Here is a 15,931-nt window from a genome sequence, read left to right as displayed (position 1 = left end):
AAGTGCAATGAAAGACTTTCAAGATTTCAATCTCGATTACTTATGCACAGATATGCCTTTGCATTAATCCGTGATTATAAAACGTCAAGTATAGAATGGCCAGTTTCTGATGAGAACAATTCATAATATAGTTTCAGTTTAAAATACGCAAAATATCATACTTATAACATTATTTTGATATCATTGTTACGAAATTTCCATATTTCTTGTAGTATAATGCAAACTGAGACTACTTAAACTATTCATACAGTGTCGTCTAATAACCTTCATTTTAATGAATGTGACGATAGGTATTACTAATTCATTAGTAAATTCCTATAACCGGGGTCTCATAACTTTGAAACTAGATTTCTTATTCGCTAATGCTTCAGTACGAGCATACACATTTTCGGAGCTACGCTTGATCAAATCCATATACTCGCTAGAAGTTCGGAAGTCACACTGCTTATCATCACTTTGTTTATCGTTTGTACAGGTACTTGGATTTTCCTCCTAAAAAAATTTGACTATTAAAACTTCATGTTAGTGTACTTTTAAGATAGATTAATGCGTATCTGTTGGAATGACAAATGTGATCATTTTTAATCTGTTAATAATTTTACGAATTGCCTAAATTAAACTGAAAGTTTCTAGGAAAATAAAAGAAAGAAAGACTACTTTAATACAGCAATGGTGAGTCGCAAATATTCGTATGAATGTACATTTAAAAATTAGAAAAATAACGGTGAAGATATACCTTTAAATTTTTCTCGGAGCATAAGTTGTTCTCATTGACCTCTGAACATTCCTTGGATAAAAATTGAAGATCTTCGACTGGCCTACATTGAGCAACAATTGTTTCTCAATGTTTCGATGTAGTGTGCAAATAAAGTATGTTACTAATTGTAACATCAGACACACTTACCTGGTTTCGGATTTATATTGATCTTGGAAAGTCGGTAACAACGTTAAACGATATTCTTCCGAGTAACTAGCATCAGAATCTGTCCTCTGTCTTTCTGCAGCTTCGCTATAAGTACATCTCATAATATTATAGGACAAGCATAAATTATCCAATTGTATTCTATCATTAGTCGAGCCTTCTGTAATACTATACCGTCCAACATCGCCTGGTTGATTTTGTTCGTTTGTCAATAGCCTTTCTATATCACAAATATTTGATGTACTACATCCTAAAGTTTTCTTTATTGGAGTAGACTCTCCTTTTTTCGGCACTGCACTATCCACCGAATCGGATTTTTGTAGGATTTCATTGGTGAAATTACCGCCTATAGTTTCTTTACTCGAATTTCCAATTGTAATGCTGTCCCCTTCGGCTTGACAAAAGCTAAGTGCCATTTCGCAGCTGCTTATGGAATTGGAACTTCTATTTTTTGCGCTTCCAGAGCTGTCTAAATCATCAGCGTGCCTAGATTTCGAAACTGATGTTGGTATCGTTATTTCTATATCATTGTCTATTGTTTCTTTAGGTATTTGAATGAATTTATCATCGGCTCTGCTTTCGCCATTATGGAACGTGCTATTTAAAGTTTCACTACTACTATTACTTATCTCGTCTTTATGCAATTCCAAAGTATTATCGATTTCCTGAGACTTTGAAATACGCTTTAATTGACTAGATAAACAAGATTCGACAGGTCTGTTTAAACCCTGATCCAATGAAGAGCCCAAGCCTGACTTGATAATTTTCAGTTGTAGCATTGAACGTGCTGGATGTTGTTTCTCGAATATCATTCTTTGTGTTGTTAGCACGTTTTGGTGCATACATCCTCGGTCATTATTCATTTCCATTTCTAATGAAGATGCGGACAAAGTGCGTGCAGAGTTATCTAACCTGAAGATTATAAAAAAGTTTTAGCGTTTCTAATAATTATATGTCGAAAAATGCTGTACACTTACTTTGACGGACGAGGCTTGAGATTTATTAAACCGGTCAAATTGGAAAGAGTAGGTCTTAAGTCTGTTGTAGGAAGGCCACAATACCACCTTATTTGCGCTATATTTTTATTTAATAAATAAACTGCGTAACGAAAATGTAACTTATCTTTACTTCTAGCAAACAATGGGAATCTGCAATAAAATTTGAATCAGAATATTCAAAAGGTCAATCAGATAAAATCAGGTAAAAGAATTCTTACTGTCTATCACTGTCGGAAATATTTTCTACAAGATGGTCTACGATCTTGCTACGGGATCCATAATGTATGATAGGATATCTGGTTGGTACGTTTAGAAAAGTAGCAATCATTTGTGTTGTATGAGCAACGTATCCAAGAGCTACCGCGATTTGAGTATCATTAGATGAGTCTAAATCTTCGCTATTGGGTAAATGAACATTGGTTATTGTGTACTTTCCATCTAACTCTTCTTTAATTGGATAAATTGAACGTAGCTCCGAAATTAATTCGCATCGCCGAAATGCAAGTTTGCAGGTGGTCTGTAGGAAAGCTTCTCGTTTATCCAAATGACCCTGGCGCCAGTCTTGCAACCTCTCGATATCCCTACTAAGAACTCTATATTTCTCCATAAGCTCAGAATCTGCATAAAAATATATTTTGAACTATTGCTTATCTTACATGAATTAGCTGAAATGATGTTAAAAAACGTATACTTTACCACAATCCTGATTCTTATCCATAATACTATGATGTAATTGATTTAATACCCGTAATTCTCCCATTTTTCTTGATCTTTCTTGCTCGAGGAGCCTGGTTCTGAACCTTGCTACTTCTAACTCTTTCTTTACATTTAAAATTTCAGCTTTTTTCTCTTTATTCACTTTTCTAGGCTGAAACAATTTATTTAAAAACGACTGTGGATATTTTGGCGTTTGTTGAATATCCTCTCCAGAAGCAATTTTTATTCTAAGGGCTTGTACAGATTCCGTTTGTTGCTTTAGTGCTTGCATTTTACTTCGCAAGCTTGTAAGTTTATTTACAGTATAACTATCTTTTACTTCTGAAGCAGGAACACTGAAGCTTAAATGTTTCTTCATATCTGGTGGTGTGAGAAAACAATATACTGGTGTAAAAAATCCTCCATGGAAATGAAATATGATAGATTTTTCTCTAAGCACGTTTTCTAAATTATTTGGCAATTTAGAGCCAATATATGCTAAACCAGTGAAAGATATGCCCCATGTAAATACAGTAACATCTGCGGAAGTATCATTTGTGTCAGTTCTTTTCCACAGCCTCAGTATGACTTCTGTATGGTATCAAATATATATTATAAATAATATAGACTATATTTTTGTTGAAGAAATAATTTTAATTATTTGTATTGCTTAAGATCAAAATAAGTTTAAATGTAAACAATGCTTACCATTAGTAAGTGAGTAGCCTGTGGCATACACAGTAGGCACTTCAAGACTATGCCATTTTGGACTAACTTTGTCATTCAGCTCGCTTGTGTAGAATGGTGAAGACATGCTTGTCCTATGTAGCGTATAATAAAACCAACATGACTTGGGTGTAGTTTGTAATTTGTGTCCAATTATTTGAATTAAACTTCTGAGACGCAACTAAAAATTACAAAGAGAATGATTCTTTATGCACCGTAAATCATGTTACTGTAATTAAAATATAGTTTATGGATAATTATAAACATCGCTGAAACTAAAATACTTTATACTTAAGAAAACTGCTTTACTAAATACAAACTAACATGAAAAAGATTCAATTTAAAGTTAGATGATTGATCAGATAATAATAAATTTAATGGAGTTACCTGCTGTGTAGCTAATGGTAGCCAAGTTTTGTATCGTGGAGCGATACGTGGTTGAAACGTCAAATCCAAATCTTTAACGAGTTTTCGCATTTCTGACACGTCCATTTTTTTGTGTCATAATACTTTATAAAAGTTACCATGAAATCAATGAATGTCGTTTGAGGATTAAACTGTTACAGCTCAGCAAATTAACATATATCCGTGAAATCTTATTGGTATGTAGGTTATCAGTTTTCGATATGCAATGATATGCATACGTTCAAGTTGTATATGAGTTTTTCTGACAGTTGATACTACTGGTGCTGTCAATGCTGTCATTGATCAGATTAAATTCTTCACGCTGTAACCTCTAAGCCCTAGCAAAAAATTAACAAAATTCGTATAAACCTTATATCATGTTTTTTAAAATATTTAATTATTTTTACAAGGATATTTCGTTCAAGTTTAACCGAGCTGAGTTTATCTGACAGTTGCAATAAATACTGAGCTGTCATTGATTAAATTCTTCAAGATATAACCTCCAAAGTTCGAACGAGTGTTGCTACTTTATAAAAAGACAAGTTTTTAGTGTATAGATTCTCTTTTTTAATATAAATATTCGTGATACATTTGCAAATAATATAAACTTTGTTATTTGTCGCAGAAATCTAACCTCGTGTTGTAATTCAGCGTTGCCAGATCTTATGCACATGCGCGAACATTAATTTTGACTTAACCAGCTTAACCTTACCCACCTTACCCTGCATTACCCTGATCGAAGTCTTTTGTGATAGTCTCATATCTCTATGACTGTCTCATTTATTTATAATTAGTTTTTTTTTTATACAATATATAACTTTAATTGCTTCAACTCAACAAATCTGTTAGTTTACATATTTACAAGACATCTTATAAATATAATGACTTTTTTTTGTATAAAAATGAAGCTATAAATATACATATGTACATTAATATTTACAATAGTTTAATTTATTCAGATACTTCAAATCGAAGTTCTTTCATAAAAATGAGGAGCCAGCTCCAATAGCCATTCGGGTTGTATCACCGTTAACTCCCGCATGTATATTTTATTTGTTTGCAAGATTTCACTGAACAAAATCCTAAAATTGAGAACAAAGTTCATACATCGATCGTCTATATAATATGTAATATATACTGTGTCTTAGTTTAAATATATGATTAAAATCTTATATACTAACCACTGAGGCTGTTGAAGCGTATATAAACAGCTATTTTGATGAATGTACAAATCCTTATTTCCCCTTACAGACTTATACACACCTGTATAATGTAAGTAAGCTGCTTTTGGAAAAAGACCTGACGTTATACACCTGAGAATGACTGTTAGATTACCTGATAATATAAAAAAATAGAAAAGTTATAATTATTAAAACTAACAAATTTAAATAGAAACTAAGTAGAATTCGCACGCACTTACCATTACAAGATAATAAAGGAATATTTAACTTCTTCATCATTCGTTTCATTTGAGTTCGAATTTCAGTAGCACGCTTTAAGGCTTTCATGTTTAAGAACTGTGACTGACACCAGCTGTGAGTCTTGTACTTTTCATAGGCTGTATATACATTCAAGTATGTTATCAAGTCTCCTTCTTCCACTTCAAATTTCCTGTGCGCAATTCTAGCTTTTATAGCTGCCTGTCCCCCAGCTGGGCGTATAAAAACGTTTTGTACTTGTAGCATAGCCAAAATTGTAGTGATTTCTTCCGAGCATCCCATTTCACCTATTTATATTTATAACAAATAAATAAGAGGTTTGATTCGTTATCCGATAATTCTAATTAAATAGCATATATTCACCTGATGATATTAACATTTTCGCAAAAACTGGCTCAAGAGGTAATTCTGCCATTGTTACACCCAAGTGAGTAGTTAAATCACCATCTCCGTCAATAGCTCCTAACGCGTACAACAATTCCAATCCCGTAATAAGATTCTTACTTGGAGGAGAGGATGGAAAATTGAATCGCAACACATTATCGATTCCTAGAGCCTTAAGCTGCAAAATCGCAACGGATAAATCCGATCTTTGCATTTCTGGTGGCGTTGCTGTCGTCAAATCATTATATGCCTCTTCTGTATACAATCTGTCGAAAGAAATTATCATTGTTATTTGACTTATTAATTAATTATCAACAGATCGGGTGGTACAGCTTTTACCATTGGTCGGAGTGTAATGGAAAATATCCCATAAATCATAAATTTCATGATAACTGTTATAGAAGCTGACACTACAAGAAAAAAAAATTGTAATTAGGTAACTACCTGTAAACTTTTCCCGAACGTACACGTCCCGCACGCCCAGCACGTTGATCGGCGGATGCTTTAGAAATAGGACAGATAATTAAACTATTGCTTTGTGCATCAGCTTCGAACCAAGGCAGTTTGACAAACCCACAGTCAACCACTGCAAAAAATTATTGAATAAGTTTAATGATATAAAATGTAAAAATCAAATCTATTAGTTAAAAGAAAATATAATTTAAAAACAAAACTCTTATAGACTATTCAAAGAAAAATTATGAAATCATACCATAAATAATATTAGGAATAGTGATAGACGTTTCAGCAATATTTGTGGCAACTACAATTTTTCTCGTATCCTTCGGTGCTTTCCAAAATACTTTAAGCTGCTCAGAATTCGGTAATGATCCATACATGGCAAGTGGCATTAATTTTTCTGTAGGATAAAAGAAATAAAATGAATCTTTCTTTAAACTCAACTAATTAAGGGTTATTAGTATTATCTTACGTTTTCCTTCTTTTATCAATTTAGAGTGATCGTACAGCAAAGAAACTGCACGATCAACTTCGTCGAGTCCCGTTAGAAAAACTAAAATATCACCTTCTTCTTCGTTTTCATGGATCTTCAATGCAGTGTCAACAGCAGCTTTAACATAATCCGGAACTGGGTCTGCAGAATAAAAAACAATCAATTCTCCTAGGTCAAATATTGGAAAAAAATTCTTTTTGAGGATTATGCAGAGATATCGCTTTATTTTATTACCTTTTACATAATAAATATTAATAGGGTATTGTCTTCCTTCAACGCTCATAATTGTCGAGGTGTCCTTTGTTAAGTCTTTCGTTGTGTTCAAATTAAAAAAATCGCGCAACTGTGTTGCTTCGACCGTAGCAGAGGAAACAATAACTTTGAGACTCTTCCTTTTCTAGAGTAAATTAAGCATGCGTTTAGAACACAGTGAAATTTTTTACATCTAAAAAGAAAAAAAATCTACTAACCTTAATAACTTTTTTCAAAAGCCCCATAATAATGTCAGTTAAAAGTGTTCTTTCATGAACTTCGTCCAGAACTATAACAGCATATCTGGTTAATAAGGGATCGCCCATCAATTCTCGCAGTAGGATTCCCTCAGTCATATACTAAATATAAATGAAAAAAAAAAAAAAAAAATGGTCAAATTGATCTCGCTTATACATCCAATGAGTGTCGAGTTTTCCAAATTAAGAGCTCATTTTCGTATCAGCTGTTTTTTATCAGTACAACTAGTTAAAAAATGGAATATCACTGAACTAAAATAAGCTTCTTAATGTGTTTTGCATTTCCAGACTCGATCAGGCGACCAGGCGTGTCTTACGCGGGTCAAAGTATCAATAAATCGTAATTATATTTCTGCTACAACAATCGTTAACAATGAATCGTTTACAATAAAAGCTGAGGATATTTCGAAATAAGTAAATGGATTTAATCTTCACGAGCTAAAAAGAAAGCACTAAACTTCATTTGGTGCGTGCTACATAAATTATAACTCTTTCTATATAAATAGAATAATAGTCATGGTTCCATAGTCGGATTTACTCCTACCTAGAACAGAAAATTGTATTAAATGATTTCTAATTATATATAAACTCTATAATTTGATTATCATCGGTAGTGGCGGTAGTGGTTGAAGTTTTATACCTTGATCTTCGTGGTGGGATCGGTGCAATCATCGAAGCGTATAGAATAGCCGACCTCAGTTCCTAGAATGCAGTTACGCTCATCAGCAACACGGTTCGCCAACGAAGTGGCAGCTACTCTTCTAGGCTCGGTGATACCAATTATTTTTCCGTCAGAGCCCCATCCAGCTTCTATCAGATACTATCCAATCATAGAATCAGATAACAATCATTCGACCTCGCTATGTTATTTAAAAAAAAGAAATATCGCTACCCTTTTAACTGCATTCAAACGCATTGACCAGCATTTAGCAACATGCAAATCTATAATTTGTTCATTTGCAAAAGAAAAATTTTGATAACAAATATCGACTCATTTGCCTTATCGTGCCTAGCAATTTACTAAGTGCTCATGTTTTTCCTTTACAGATACGAAACGATTTTTTCTAAATGCTTAAGAAATTGACAAATCAATATTTTGCGTAGAGCATTGAAAAAATAGTACAGTTATACTACTCCTGGTGATCCCTATTTACATCAACAATTGTCCTCTTTGAGATAATTACAAGAAAATCTCGTTTTCACCATTCTTTTCAATGACGGAACGTGAATTAAATTAACGATAAAATAGGAGAGATTGTTGGGTTTCTAAAAAGGAACTAAGATTCTTGTTAAAGGTAATTTATACGACGATGAACATTAATCTTGTTATTACAGATAATCTATGTCCGTTGGGCTTAAAATTTGTGCTTTTCAATGTTCTTTTACATAACAGTCTTAAGAGTAAAACAGACATAGGGTAGCCGTACAAGTGTGGGTGTACTAGTTCTCGCACGAAATAGTCAAGATCGCTACAAGTTAGAGCTTTTGGAGACTCTGACTGTTTATCACGCGTTTGGTAAGAAAAGAGGTGGGGTGGAGGTGGAGGTCAACGAGTTGTCAGGAAAGAGAATCGTACGATGGAATTTGGCGTGCTCGGATTGGCGGGAGACCGCATATAGGAACGGTCGAAAATCCTCTCGGCATCATCGATAGGCGAAAGTACTGACTGACGAGTAGGGTTCGTCGTCCAGGAAAGTAGGAACCCCATGCACATAGGCGTAGGAGCGCCAATAATGAGACTCACTGACGTAAACCAGCAATATGATTACTAAGAAATATAGCCAACGTGTGCTCTTGGCATATTTCCATATTCGATCGAAGAAAATTGCTATGAGAAGGTAGTCGAGGGTGGCGTGAAAGTTGACGAGTTTCCAGCAGAGGCTCAAAATCCAGAAGGTGTTGCTCCTGAAGACGACGGTTTGTCTGGCGCATAGCGCCTCGATGTAGGTGGAGGGGGTGTCAAGGTCAGATTCCAGGAGGTCCTGGTACAAGGATATATACCTGTTCCAAGCAATGCTGCTGAGGGCCAAATGGCTAGCGACGAAGAGCATAGTTGTGATGGATTTCGCGAAGGCAGGATTTTTGACATTGGAATGAGTTTTATCGGAATTGGAAAAGATTGGGATATTTTGTAGCTTATCGTAAGCGGCTCGTCTGGTGGGATTTTTGGCGAGGAAGACTCCGACACCGATGATAAGAGCGATGCATCCAAGACCGTCGCAGATTCCGTCGACGAGGTAGCCCGTAGAGCCAACGACGGATCTTTCTCCGGTTATATTGAACCTCTTTCTCGCCACGTGACCGTCCATATCGTCCAGCCAGGTCCTCAATTGGAACAGGATCACTCCTAAACGTCGATGCGATAAGGAACTGCTCGAGACGCATTTTCCTGCAGCCATAGCTATGAATACGTGCGTTCCACTAATAATATTGGGTGTCACCCAAGTCCAAGAATCGCTTATTCTCAGAAGGTTATCCGTCAATGCTGCCAAGGGACTGAAAATGAAATGATTCGGGTAGTCCAATAGCAAACTCTTCACCGTCACGTAACACAAAGGATTAATATCGCAGGACACTATGGATTGGTAGGGTGTCCCATTAGACTCCGGTCGTACATCGTGATCCTGAATCCTGGCGTACAGCAGGAAATCCATCTCCACGAAGTACAAAACTAACAGGATTACGACGAGCAGCAGAATTTTGCTCGTGACCGCCATTGACCTCATTTCTCACGCCTTTGACCTTCGAATCCACTCGCGCCACGCTATTTTCCCCTCCAGCCGATGTTATCCAGCTTCCACTAATACCACCTCTCCTTACAATTTAATCCGAGGTCTTCATACGAATTCTTCTTTATTCTCCCATAAACATTTCGATTCAATCGCGAAGGAAACTTTATGCGCGTCAACTTTTACAATTTCTAATTTAACGCAGTTCCACTACATCGTAATCTGCAAACCACACTGGAGAGCCATAGGTAATTTCCGGTTTTACATTTTCTATTTTTATTACTCCTTGCAAGAATTTCGCTCCGGATCCTTGCTGCGGCTAGCGGGACTTCTTTTCCTCGACGTTTCTGCTTCCATTAAAACTATCCAACTTTGCGATAGTTTTTTGTTTGTCGCGGCACGACTGACGAGAGAATGACTAAGGGAGTGGACGGTGGATGCTGGAAAGGCTTCTTGCTTATCCCCCTTTACTGATCCATTCGTATTTATCGATGATTGACGTTCTCACTGATAAGCAGCCAGTTTTCAAAGTTCAGTTTCCTAAGATTCTGCCAGAATTCGTGAAAACTTAATTATCGAATTTCTCCAAATTTGACTTGTTAATTAGCGGCTATTTATTTATTTATCTCTGCTGATTCATTTTTAATTCCAAGATGTTCGAATCGCTCTTTTGTTTCACATTGCAAAACTTCACTAATAAACTCTGGCTACAATTTCCTTTCGAAGAAGGATTCTCTTCGGACACTTTTAAAGCGCGGCATATTGAGCGGAGCGGACATGAAACTACGCATCCAGCGAATAGCGAGCTGCGACTACTCGCAAGTCGCAATTGTAGCGGCTCGCCAGAAAGCCAGTTTTTACTCCCCTTCTGCCTACCTTTCTCACATTTTCTTTTTGCTGCAAAAACAGTTATCTCTCACCTGTATCCCCACTATCCCCATTCCCTATTTTATCAGCGCGAAAATAAAATGCGCTATATACTAATACCCAATCAATGATAAAACACCGCTTGTTTTCCTTATTTTTTTCAAGCTCCTCCTTTACACCAGTGATCATAGTCTAGTTAGAAAGCTGTCTTTGTAACTTAAATTTTTAACACTGCTTTTCCTACATGGAGAAAACATTAAACTAAATTTTACTGTGTGTCTTCAGTTGTACTGATATATCTTTTTATTCCAAGAAAAAATAATTAATTTTTTCAGGTGCATTTTAATGGTCACGCAGTAATTTTAAGTATAAATTCAATTACTTTTTCTGGGAACGGAAAGATAGGATGGTACAATTGAGGACATGAAGTACAATTTACTTTAATATTTTTTCTCTGTAGTTTTTATTATGAACAAAAACTGTTTAATATTACACCAGTATGTTTTGTATCCTTATAATAAATTAAATCTTAGGATTAAGATAGAGGCTTATTCGGTACATTTTTACAGATGCCATTTTTGAGTATGTATTATGAGAAAATTTCAGTTTAAATGAATTTTTCCTTAACTTTAAGTCTTTTTAAATTTATTTAAATAGCAAATGAATATGTAAGGATATTTATAAGCTCTGGGAATAATGAGCTTGCTTTGTTAATAGTTAACGTCAAAGAGCTGATCTATTTATGCTGTTTGAATATGTAGTTAAAAGTAGAATAAATGAAAGCTCTAAATTTATCTTACCTGTGGTAATTGCGTGCTCTTCCCACTCCCAGTTTCTCCAACCAATACTAATGTTTGAAATTTCTCAAGTAAGTATATAATATGAGACTTATTTTTGTATATTGGCAATCGTTTCCTTTGCATATCCAGCGCAAGAGAATTATGTGCATTATACACAAATTGGGTTGAGGAATGTACTTCAATATCAGGCTTATCTTCCTGCCACATTGAATCACCTGGAGAAAAAACGTAATAAGGCTCACAACAAACAAATATTCAACATTCATCGATTGTAGTCTTTACTATCATTTTTAACTATTTCCAATAATGCTTAATAGGTTACTAACCGGGTTTGGTAAATATCGGTTTAAAGTTCATTTTGAAAGTTACTTTTATTGTCCTTTTATCCAAAATATTCTTTAATTTAAACGTATGAAATTAAACCATGCGAGATTTAAATAATTAAATATAATATATCAAATGTTACGTTAAATTAAATGTAAGCAAATGTGTTGTTGACTGGTCTCTCTTGATATTCATATTTCGCATAAAGTTTATGCAGTTTGGTACTTTGGTTAGGTTAGGTAGAGTTACGTCGTTACATTTCTTTCTGGTGTTACAGATGGCGTCTTCACTGCTGCGATAAACGAATCGGTTAAGTATGTAGACTCAATATTTAAATAGTGTCATGGTAAAGGGAACAAGACGTATAGTTAGATGTAAGTTTTATTTATTATTAGCAGTATTTTATTCTTTAATCTTTCAATATTACATCATATTCTATTTTGTAGAATCTTTAACTATATTTCTACAAACATATTTTTTTTTGTTTTTAGTTTCACACAGCTAAGAATATTTTATTAAGAAAAGAAATATATCGGCAGTTGTTTCTATCTTTCTCAAAGTTCAACAACAATTTGCCATGATACAAGATAGATTCACACAGCAATGAAAAAGTACTTATTCAGTATTTGTTCCTTTAGCTGCCAGATTTCTTGTTAATAAATTAATTTCATGTCGCATCGATACTATATTAAATTAAAAAAGTTTTATTAACATTTCTATCAATGAATACTGATAATCGTATAGTGTGGTAGTACGCACAACTCCCGATTCATGAAGAATACGAAACGTCCTTGGCAAGAATCAGATTTTGTTTTGTCAATGAGTAGTAGTTACTGAATGAAAATGAGGTGTTTAAATACAATTTTTTGATTTTAAAATTCAGTTTAGAAGGTGAAATGTTACAAAATCAAGTAAATACCATAAAACGAGTGTGTTTAATGTTATAATTGTACAATATGCGCTCATTTAACATTTTTTCCTCATCAAAGTAAATGAACAAAGAGTTACATTGTATTTTAGGAATGTATTTTGATTTACAGAAAAATAATGTTTTGTCTACCTCTGATACTGCATTTGCACTGTCTATCTATAAATATATCTGTGCATCAGAAAAAATGACGACTAGTTGGTGAAACATTTTGCACAAATAATGAATATATTCCAGGCACCACACCCGTCTTTCAACGCGCTGAGTTAGAAATATATTATTCCTAAAATTATTGGTATCCTTACTTGATAACTTTAACGCTAAGTGAATACGTGGATGCCAGCACAGAGGAAACATGAACGAGTGTGCATAATACATTTAACACTATTCTCAATTGGTCACACAAAATTGTGATAAACACACATATTTTTTATGCTGAATTTATGTTGGTAAAATGGTATCGATTTTTTTCTTTTTTTACTTTTTTTTTTCTAATAATTCAAAAATGGTAATTCTGTTCTGGCTTCGCACAGTTATTGAAATTGTGTCTATAGATTAGGTCTGCAGATAGGGATGAAAAAGTATTAGGCCGTAGCAGCTTCGGCACCTCCATTGCTTTCATTTTCCACTGGTTTTTCTTCCAGTCTTGATTTTTTCTCAGGGCTCGCACCATCTGTTACAGTTGCTGCATCTGTTTCATCAGCTTGCGCCGTTGATTTCCTCTTTATACAACAATGGTCAGCAGCACCATCTGAAAATTTTTGTAATACTTTTTGTTACGTATGCAGTAGCTTAAAATTGCAATTTACTTTCAGTTTTTATACCAAATAAAGATATAGTACCTGTGGAGTCTCCATTCTCATTGGATTCTGTTTCTTTTTCATCAGACTCTTTCTCTTCACTGGAGCCATTTTCCTTGGTCTCCTTGACATTTCCATTCTCAGAAGTTTTCGAGTCCTCGTCAGCTTCTTGAACCACCTTCTTCTCTTCCTCCACTACTTTCTTTTCTGGAGAAGTGGCAACTTTGGTTTCTCTGTAAGAATAAAGTAAACAACTTAGTAAATAACCTTGAACAGCTAATGTGCAAATTAACAAACAAAAAGAGTTACCAAAATGCTATTTCTAGTAGCGGTTTCTAAGAAATGAATAACATGGATTATAAATTTTTTTTATGCAAAGAACCGTTGCTACAAAGACATACATTATTACATTGGAGTTTGAGCGTTGCAAATAAGGTTTCATTATAGCGATTGCTATGGTTACAGGCTACAGTACTACTACGATGATTGTAAAGCGAGATGAATCAATGGGATAGAGAGAAACAGAGATAGGACGCCAACAGTGGCGGCATCTATCGATGTTAATTTTTCTTCCCTGCCCCGCGGCTTGCCTCCCTCGCCTAAAAACCCAACTGAATACACACCGGACCCATCCAGAAAGCTTCAGCGCGGCAAATCGTGGGGATTCTCGTAAGACTCGTGGTCCTTGAAAAACAGAGCTACACCACGAGATACCATATGTTTTTCTATTTATCGGCCAATACTTTTGCCATACACTATACAGTCACCAATATTCCATTTTACCTGCAACCTCGCGACAATGACGCGATCAACGTGAATTGTCAATGTTTTTCATTTAGAAAACATTTAATTATATGCATTTTCTAATCGGTAGGGGAGAGCAGATCGATACGTTCTCGTCCGTTCTCTTTTCGAGACGCGCGTGTACAGTCTTTTGCAAAATGCCCTTCAATCCCGTTTCTATTCCTGTAACGCCGTGATGATTCTCGGTAGGAAAGAAAAAAATCAAAGCGGGACGCGTCGTTGGCGAGAAACAATCATGTCATGAATAACGGATAATACGACTAAGATTTGTTTTTAAAATATAATGAGAGCGATACGGTTGGTGAAGAGTGAAAAGATTGAAATAGTGAAAAAAAAAAGATGTTAGAACACTTTCCGATCCACGTTGATTAATTTCTAAGAAAAATCATGGATAAAAAAATTATAGCAAGGTGGTAAAAAGTCGGATAGCAACGGGTAATGCGATAAAGCCAAGCGAAAACGCTGAATATACACGAGCGTTATGTGTATCACCTGAAAATATCACGTAGGGACTGTAAACTCTCTCCTACCTCCCCCCATCACGTTCTCTTTTTCTCTTTCTTTCTTGCACTCTTCCAAGTATGCACTAACACACGGGTCAAGTAGATTTTGCACGAATAATAAACAAATCAATATAGGCCACGCGGGTATATCGATACTGAAAGCGTATCTTGTTCGTGTGGAGAGAGGTGGGGGAGGGGGACAGAGAGAGAGAAAGAGAAAGATAGAAAGAGAGAATTAGTGAGAAATTGGCAATTTTCGAAGTGAAGCCGAAAAGGCGAGAGAGGGAGAGAGATGGAAAGAAGCCGCGGGAAGTTTTCTATTTTCCCTGATAACAATCACTGAAAAAATAATTATCGATACTTACTTAACATCGGTATCTGCCATGTTAATGTAGTTTTTGATGTTATTTGGATGAGCACTGATAGATAGAATGAAGTTTAAGGATTGCGTCGTCTACGCACCGGTAAGCACACCGTACAATTCCAGTAACACCAGTAACACTACTGCCGCCGCTCTTTGGCCCGTACCGACGCGCAAATGGCAGAGAGAGACTCGCACACTGATTCGCCCTACTCGCTTCTACTCTACGGTCTCTACGGCCGGCCGGCAGTCCCGGCCCCCCGGCGGCCTTTAAACACTACTCTTTCCCGCTCCTTTACAGATGTCGCTACCATCGAACCCACTAACAACGACATCGCATCTTAGTTCTCACGTTACCAGCCCTGTCTCTGAATGGTGTTACCTATTTACCTTCATAAAAATCGAACAATTAGCTTTCGAATCTGCTACTTTACTAAATTTCTAAACCCCATCGCCTATTAAGTATTTTTCAATTATTAGGAAACCTTTTTTATTCAACAACTGTGGATATCATTTGTTTTCTTTTTTGTTGCAGGTTCGCGCGCGCCTGTGGATGGCAGCGCTGATTTCGTCATTTTTAAGTTCTTAACAATCGCTAGGAAGCATGGATTTACGTTTTAGCAAAGTAAGCTTTTGTTATGGATTGATCGATGACGGATCAATAGCTGGATGGAAATATTGATTTTGGAAAATAGACGCGAATTATTTGAGGCTCGATTTACCGAGAGGAGTTGATTGTTCGTCGAACATAGCCTCGAACCAATCGCCTTGCTAATATCCCCAC

At 35.6% G+C, this 15,931-nt stretch overlaps 4 protein-coding genes across 6 annotated transcripts; all 4 read right to left on the bottom strand.

Moving 5' to 3' along the window:
- Nucleotides 1-163: 163 nt before the first annotated feature.
- On the bottom strand, nucleotides 164-3,867 carry Uvrag (UV-resistance associated gene). Of its 2 annotated transcripts, XM_066742091.1 has the most exons (9): nucleotides 3,730-3,867; nucleotides 3,325-3,523; nucleotides 2,617-3,207; nucleotides 2,139-2,538; nucleotides 1,900-2,070; nucleotides 1,097-1,834; nucleotides 905-1,009; nucleotides 737-818; nucleotides 164-492 (listed from the first exon to the last, which is right to left on the bottom strand). In XM_066742091.1, the coding sequence occupies exons 1-9, from the start codon at nucleotides 3,832-3,834 to the stop codon at nucleotides 316-318; spliced, it is 2,568 nt and encodes an 855-aa protein (XP_066598188.1). In that variant the 5' UTR covers nucleotides 3,835-3,867; the 3' UTR covers nucleotides 164-315. The 2 variants fall into 2 exon arrangements, with proteins under 2 accessions (XP_066598188.1, XP_066598180.1); XM_066742083.1 differs by having other exon boundaries at nucleotides 905-1,834.
- Nucleotides 3,868-3,952: 85 nt separating this feature from the next.
- On the bottom strand, nucleotides 3,953-11,991 carry LOC136782581 (probable ATP-dependent RNA helicase DHX35). 2 transcript variants are annotated; one of them, XM_066742100.1, is made up of 13 exons: nucleotides 11,754-11,991; nucleotides 11,428-11,642; nucleotides 7,672-7,851; nucleotides 6,993-7,133; nucleotides 6,757-6,919; nucleotides 6,502-6,663; nucleotides 6,283-6,429; nucleotides 6,015-6,156; nucleotides 5,550-5,836; nucleotides 5,168-5,473; nucleotides 4,929-5,082; nucleotides 4,382-4,829; nucleotides 3,953-4,085 (listed from the first exon to the last, which is right to left on the bottom strand). In XM_066742100.1, exons 1-12 carry the CDS (start codon nucleotides 11,782-11,784, stop codon nucleotides 4,712-4,714), a joined length of 2,046 nt encoding a protein of 681 aa, XP_066598197.1. In that variant the 5' UTR covers nucleotides 11,785-11,991; the 3' UTR covers nucleotides 3,953-4,085; nucleotides 4,382-4,711. The 2 variants fall into 2 exon arrangements, with proteins under 2 accessions (XP_066598197.1, XP_066598205.1); XM_066742108.1 differs by lacking the exons at nucleotides 11,428-11,642; nucleotides 11,754-11,991 and adding an exon at nucleotides 7,924-8,016.
- On the bottom strand, nucleotides 8,675-10,551 carry Cpes (Ceramide phosphoethanolamine synthase). Its single transcript, XM_066742122.1, has one exon. It carries the CDS (start codon nucleotides 9,755-9,757, stop codon nucleotides 8,675-8,677), a length of 1,083 nt encoding a protein of 360 aa, XP_066598219.1. The 5' UTR covers nucleotides 9,758-10,551.
- Nucleotides 11,992-12,667: 676 nt separating the features above from the next.
- Nucleotides 12,668-15,397, bottom strand: LOC136782561 (prothymosin alpha-A-like). The gene is made up of 3 exons (XM_066742072.1): nucleotides 15,152-15,397; nucleotides 13,522-13,712; nucleotides 12,668-13,430 (listed from the first exon to the last, which is right to left on the bottom strand). Exons 1-3 carry the CDS (start codon nucleotides 15,169-15,171, stop codon nucleotides 13,264-13,266), a joined length of 378 nt encoding a protein of 125 aa, XP_066598169.1. The 5' UTR covers nucleotides 15,172-15,397; the 3' UTR covers nucleotides 12,668-13,263.
- Nucleotides 15,398-15,931: the final 534 nt, after the last annotated feature.

The sequence above is a fragment of the Prorops nasuta genome, unplaced genomic scaffold (genome assembly GCF_024137725.1).
Source record: "Prorops nasuta isolate Cenicafe-Biocafe unplaced genomic scaffold, Cenicafe_Pnas_1.2 PNAS00002, whole genome shotgun sequence".
NCBI lineage: Eukaryota > Metazoa > Arthropoda > Insecta > Hymenoptera > Bethylidae > Prorops > Prorops nasuta.
This window is presented reverse-complemented; position numbering and strand designations above follow the sequence as displayed.

Coding starts and splice junctions, on each gene's coding strand:
- Uvrag (XM_066742083.1), bottom strand. CDS start 3,834: ATGGACGTGTCAGAAATGCGAAAACTCGTTAAAGATTTGGATTTGACG. Junction 2,071..2,138: donor ATTTCCGACAGTGATAGACA/GTAAGAATTCTT, acceptor ATTTTATTGCAG/ATTCCCATTGTTTGCTAGAA. Junction 819..904: donor CAATATAAATCCGAAACCAG/GTAAGTGTGTCT, acceptor TGCTCAATGTAG/GCCAGTCGAAGATCTTCAAT.
- Cpes (XM_066742122.1), bottom strand. CDS start 9,757: ATGAGGTCAATGGCGGTCACGAGCAAAATTCTGCTGCTCGTCGTAATC.
- LOC136782581 (XM_066742100.1), bottom strand. CDS start 11,784: ATGAACTTTAAACCGATATTTACCAAACCCG. Junction 6,157..6,282: donor TATTCCTAATATTATTTATG/GTATGATTTCAT, acceptor AATTTTTTGCAG/TGGTTGACTGTGGGTTTGTC. Junction 5,837..6,014: donor CGTTCGGGAAAAGTTTACAG/GTAGTTACCTAA, acceptor TTCTTTCGACAG/ATTGTATACAGAAGAGGCAT.
- LOC136782561 (XM_066742072.1), bottom strand. CDS start 15,171: ATGGCAGATACCGATGTTAA. Junction 13,713..15,151: donor ATGGCAGATACCGATGTTAA/GTAAGTATCGAT, acceptor TTATTCTTACAG/AGAAACCAAAGTTGCCACTT. Junction 13,431..13,521: donor TGAGAATGGAGACTCCACAG/GTACTATATCTT, acceptor AAAAATTTTCAG/ATGGTGCTGCTGACCATTGT.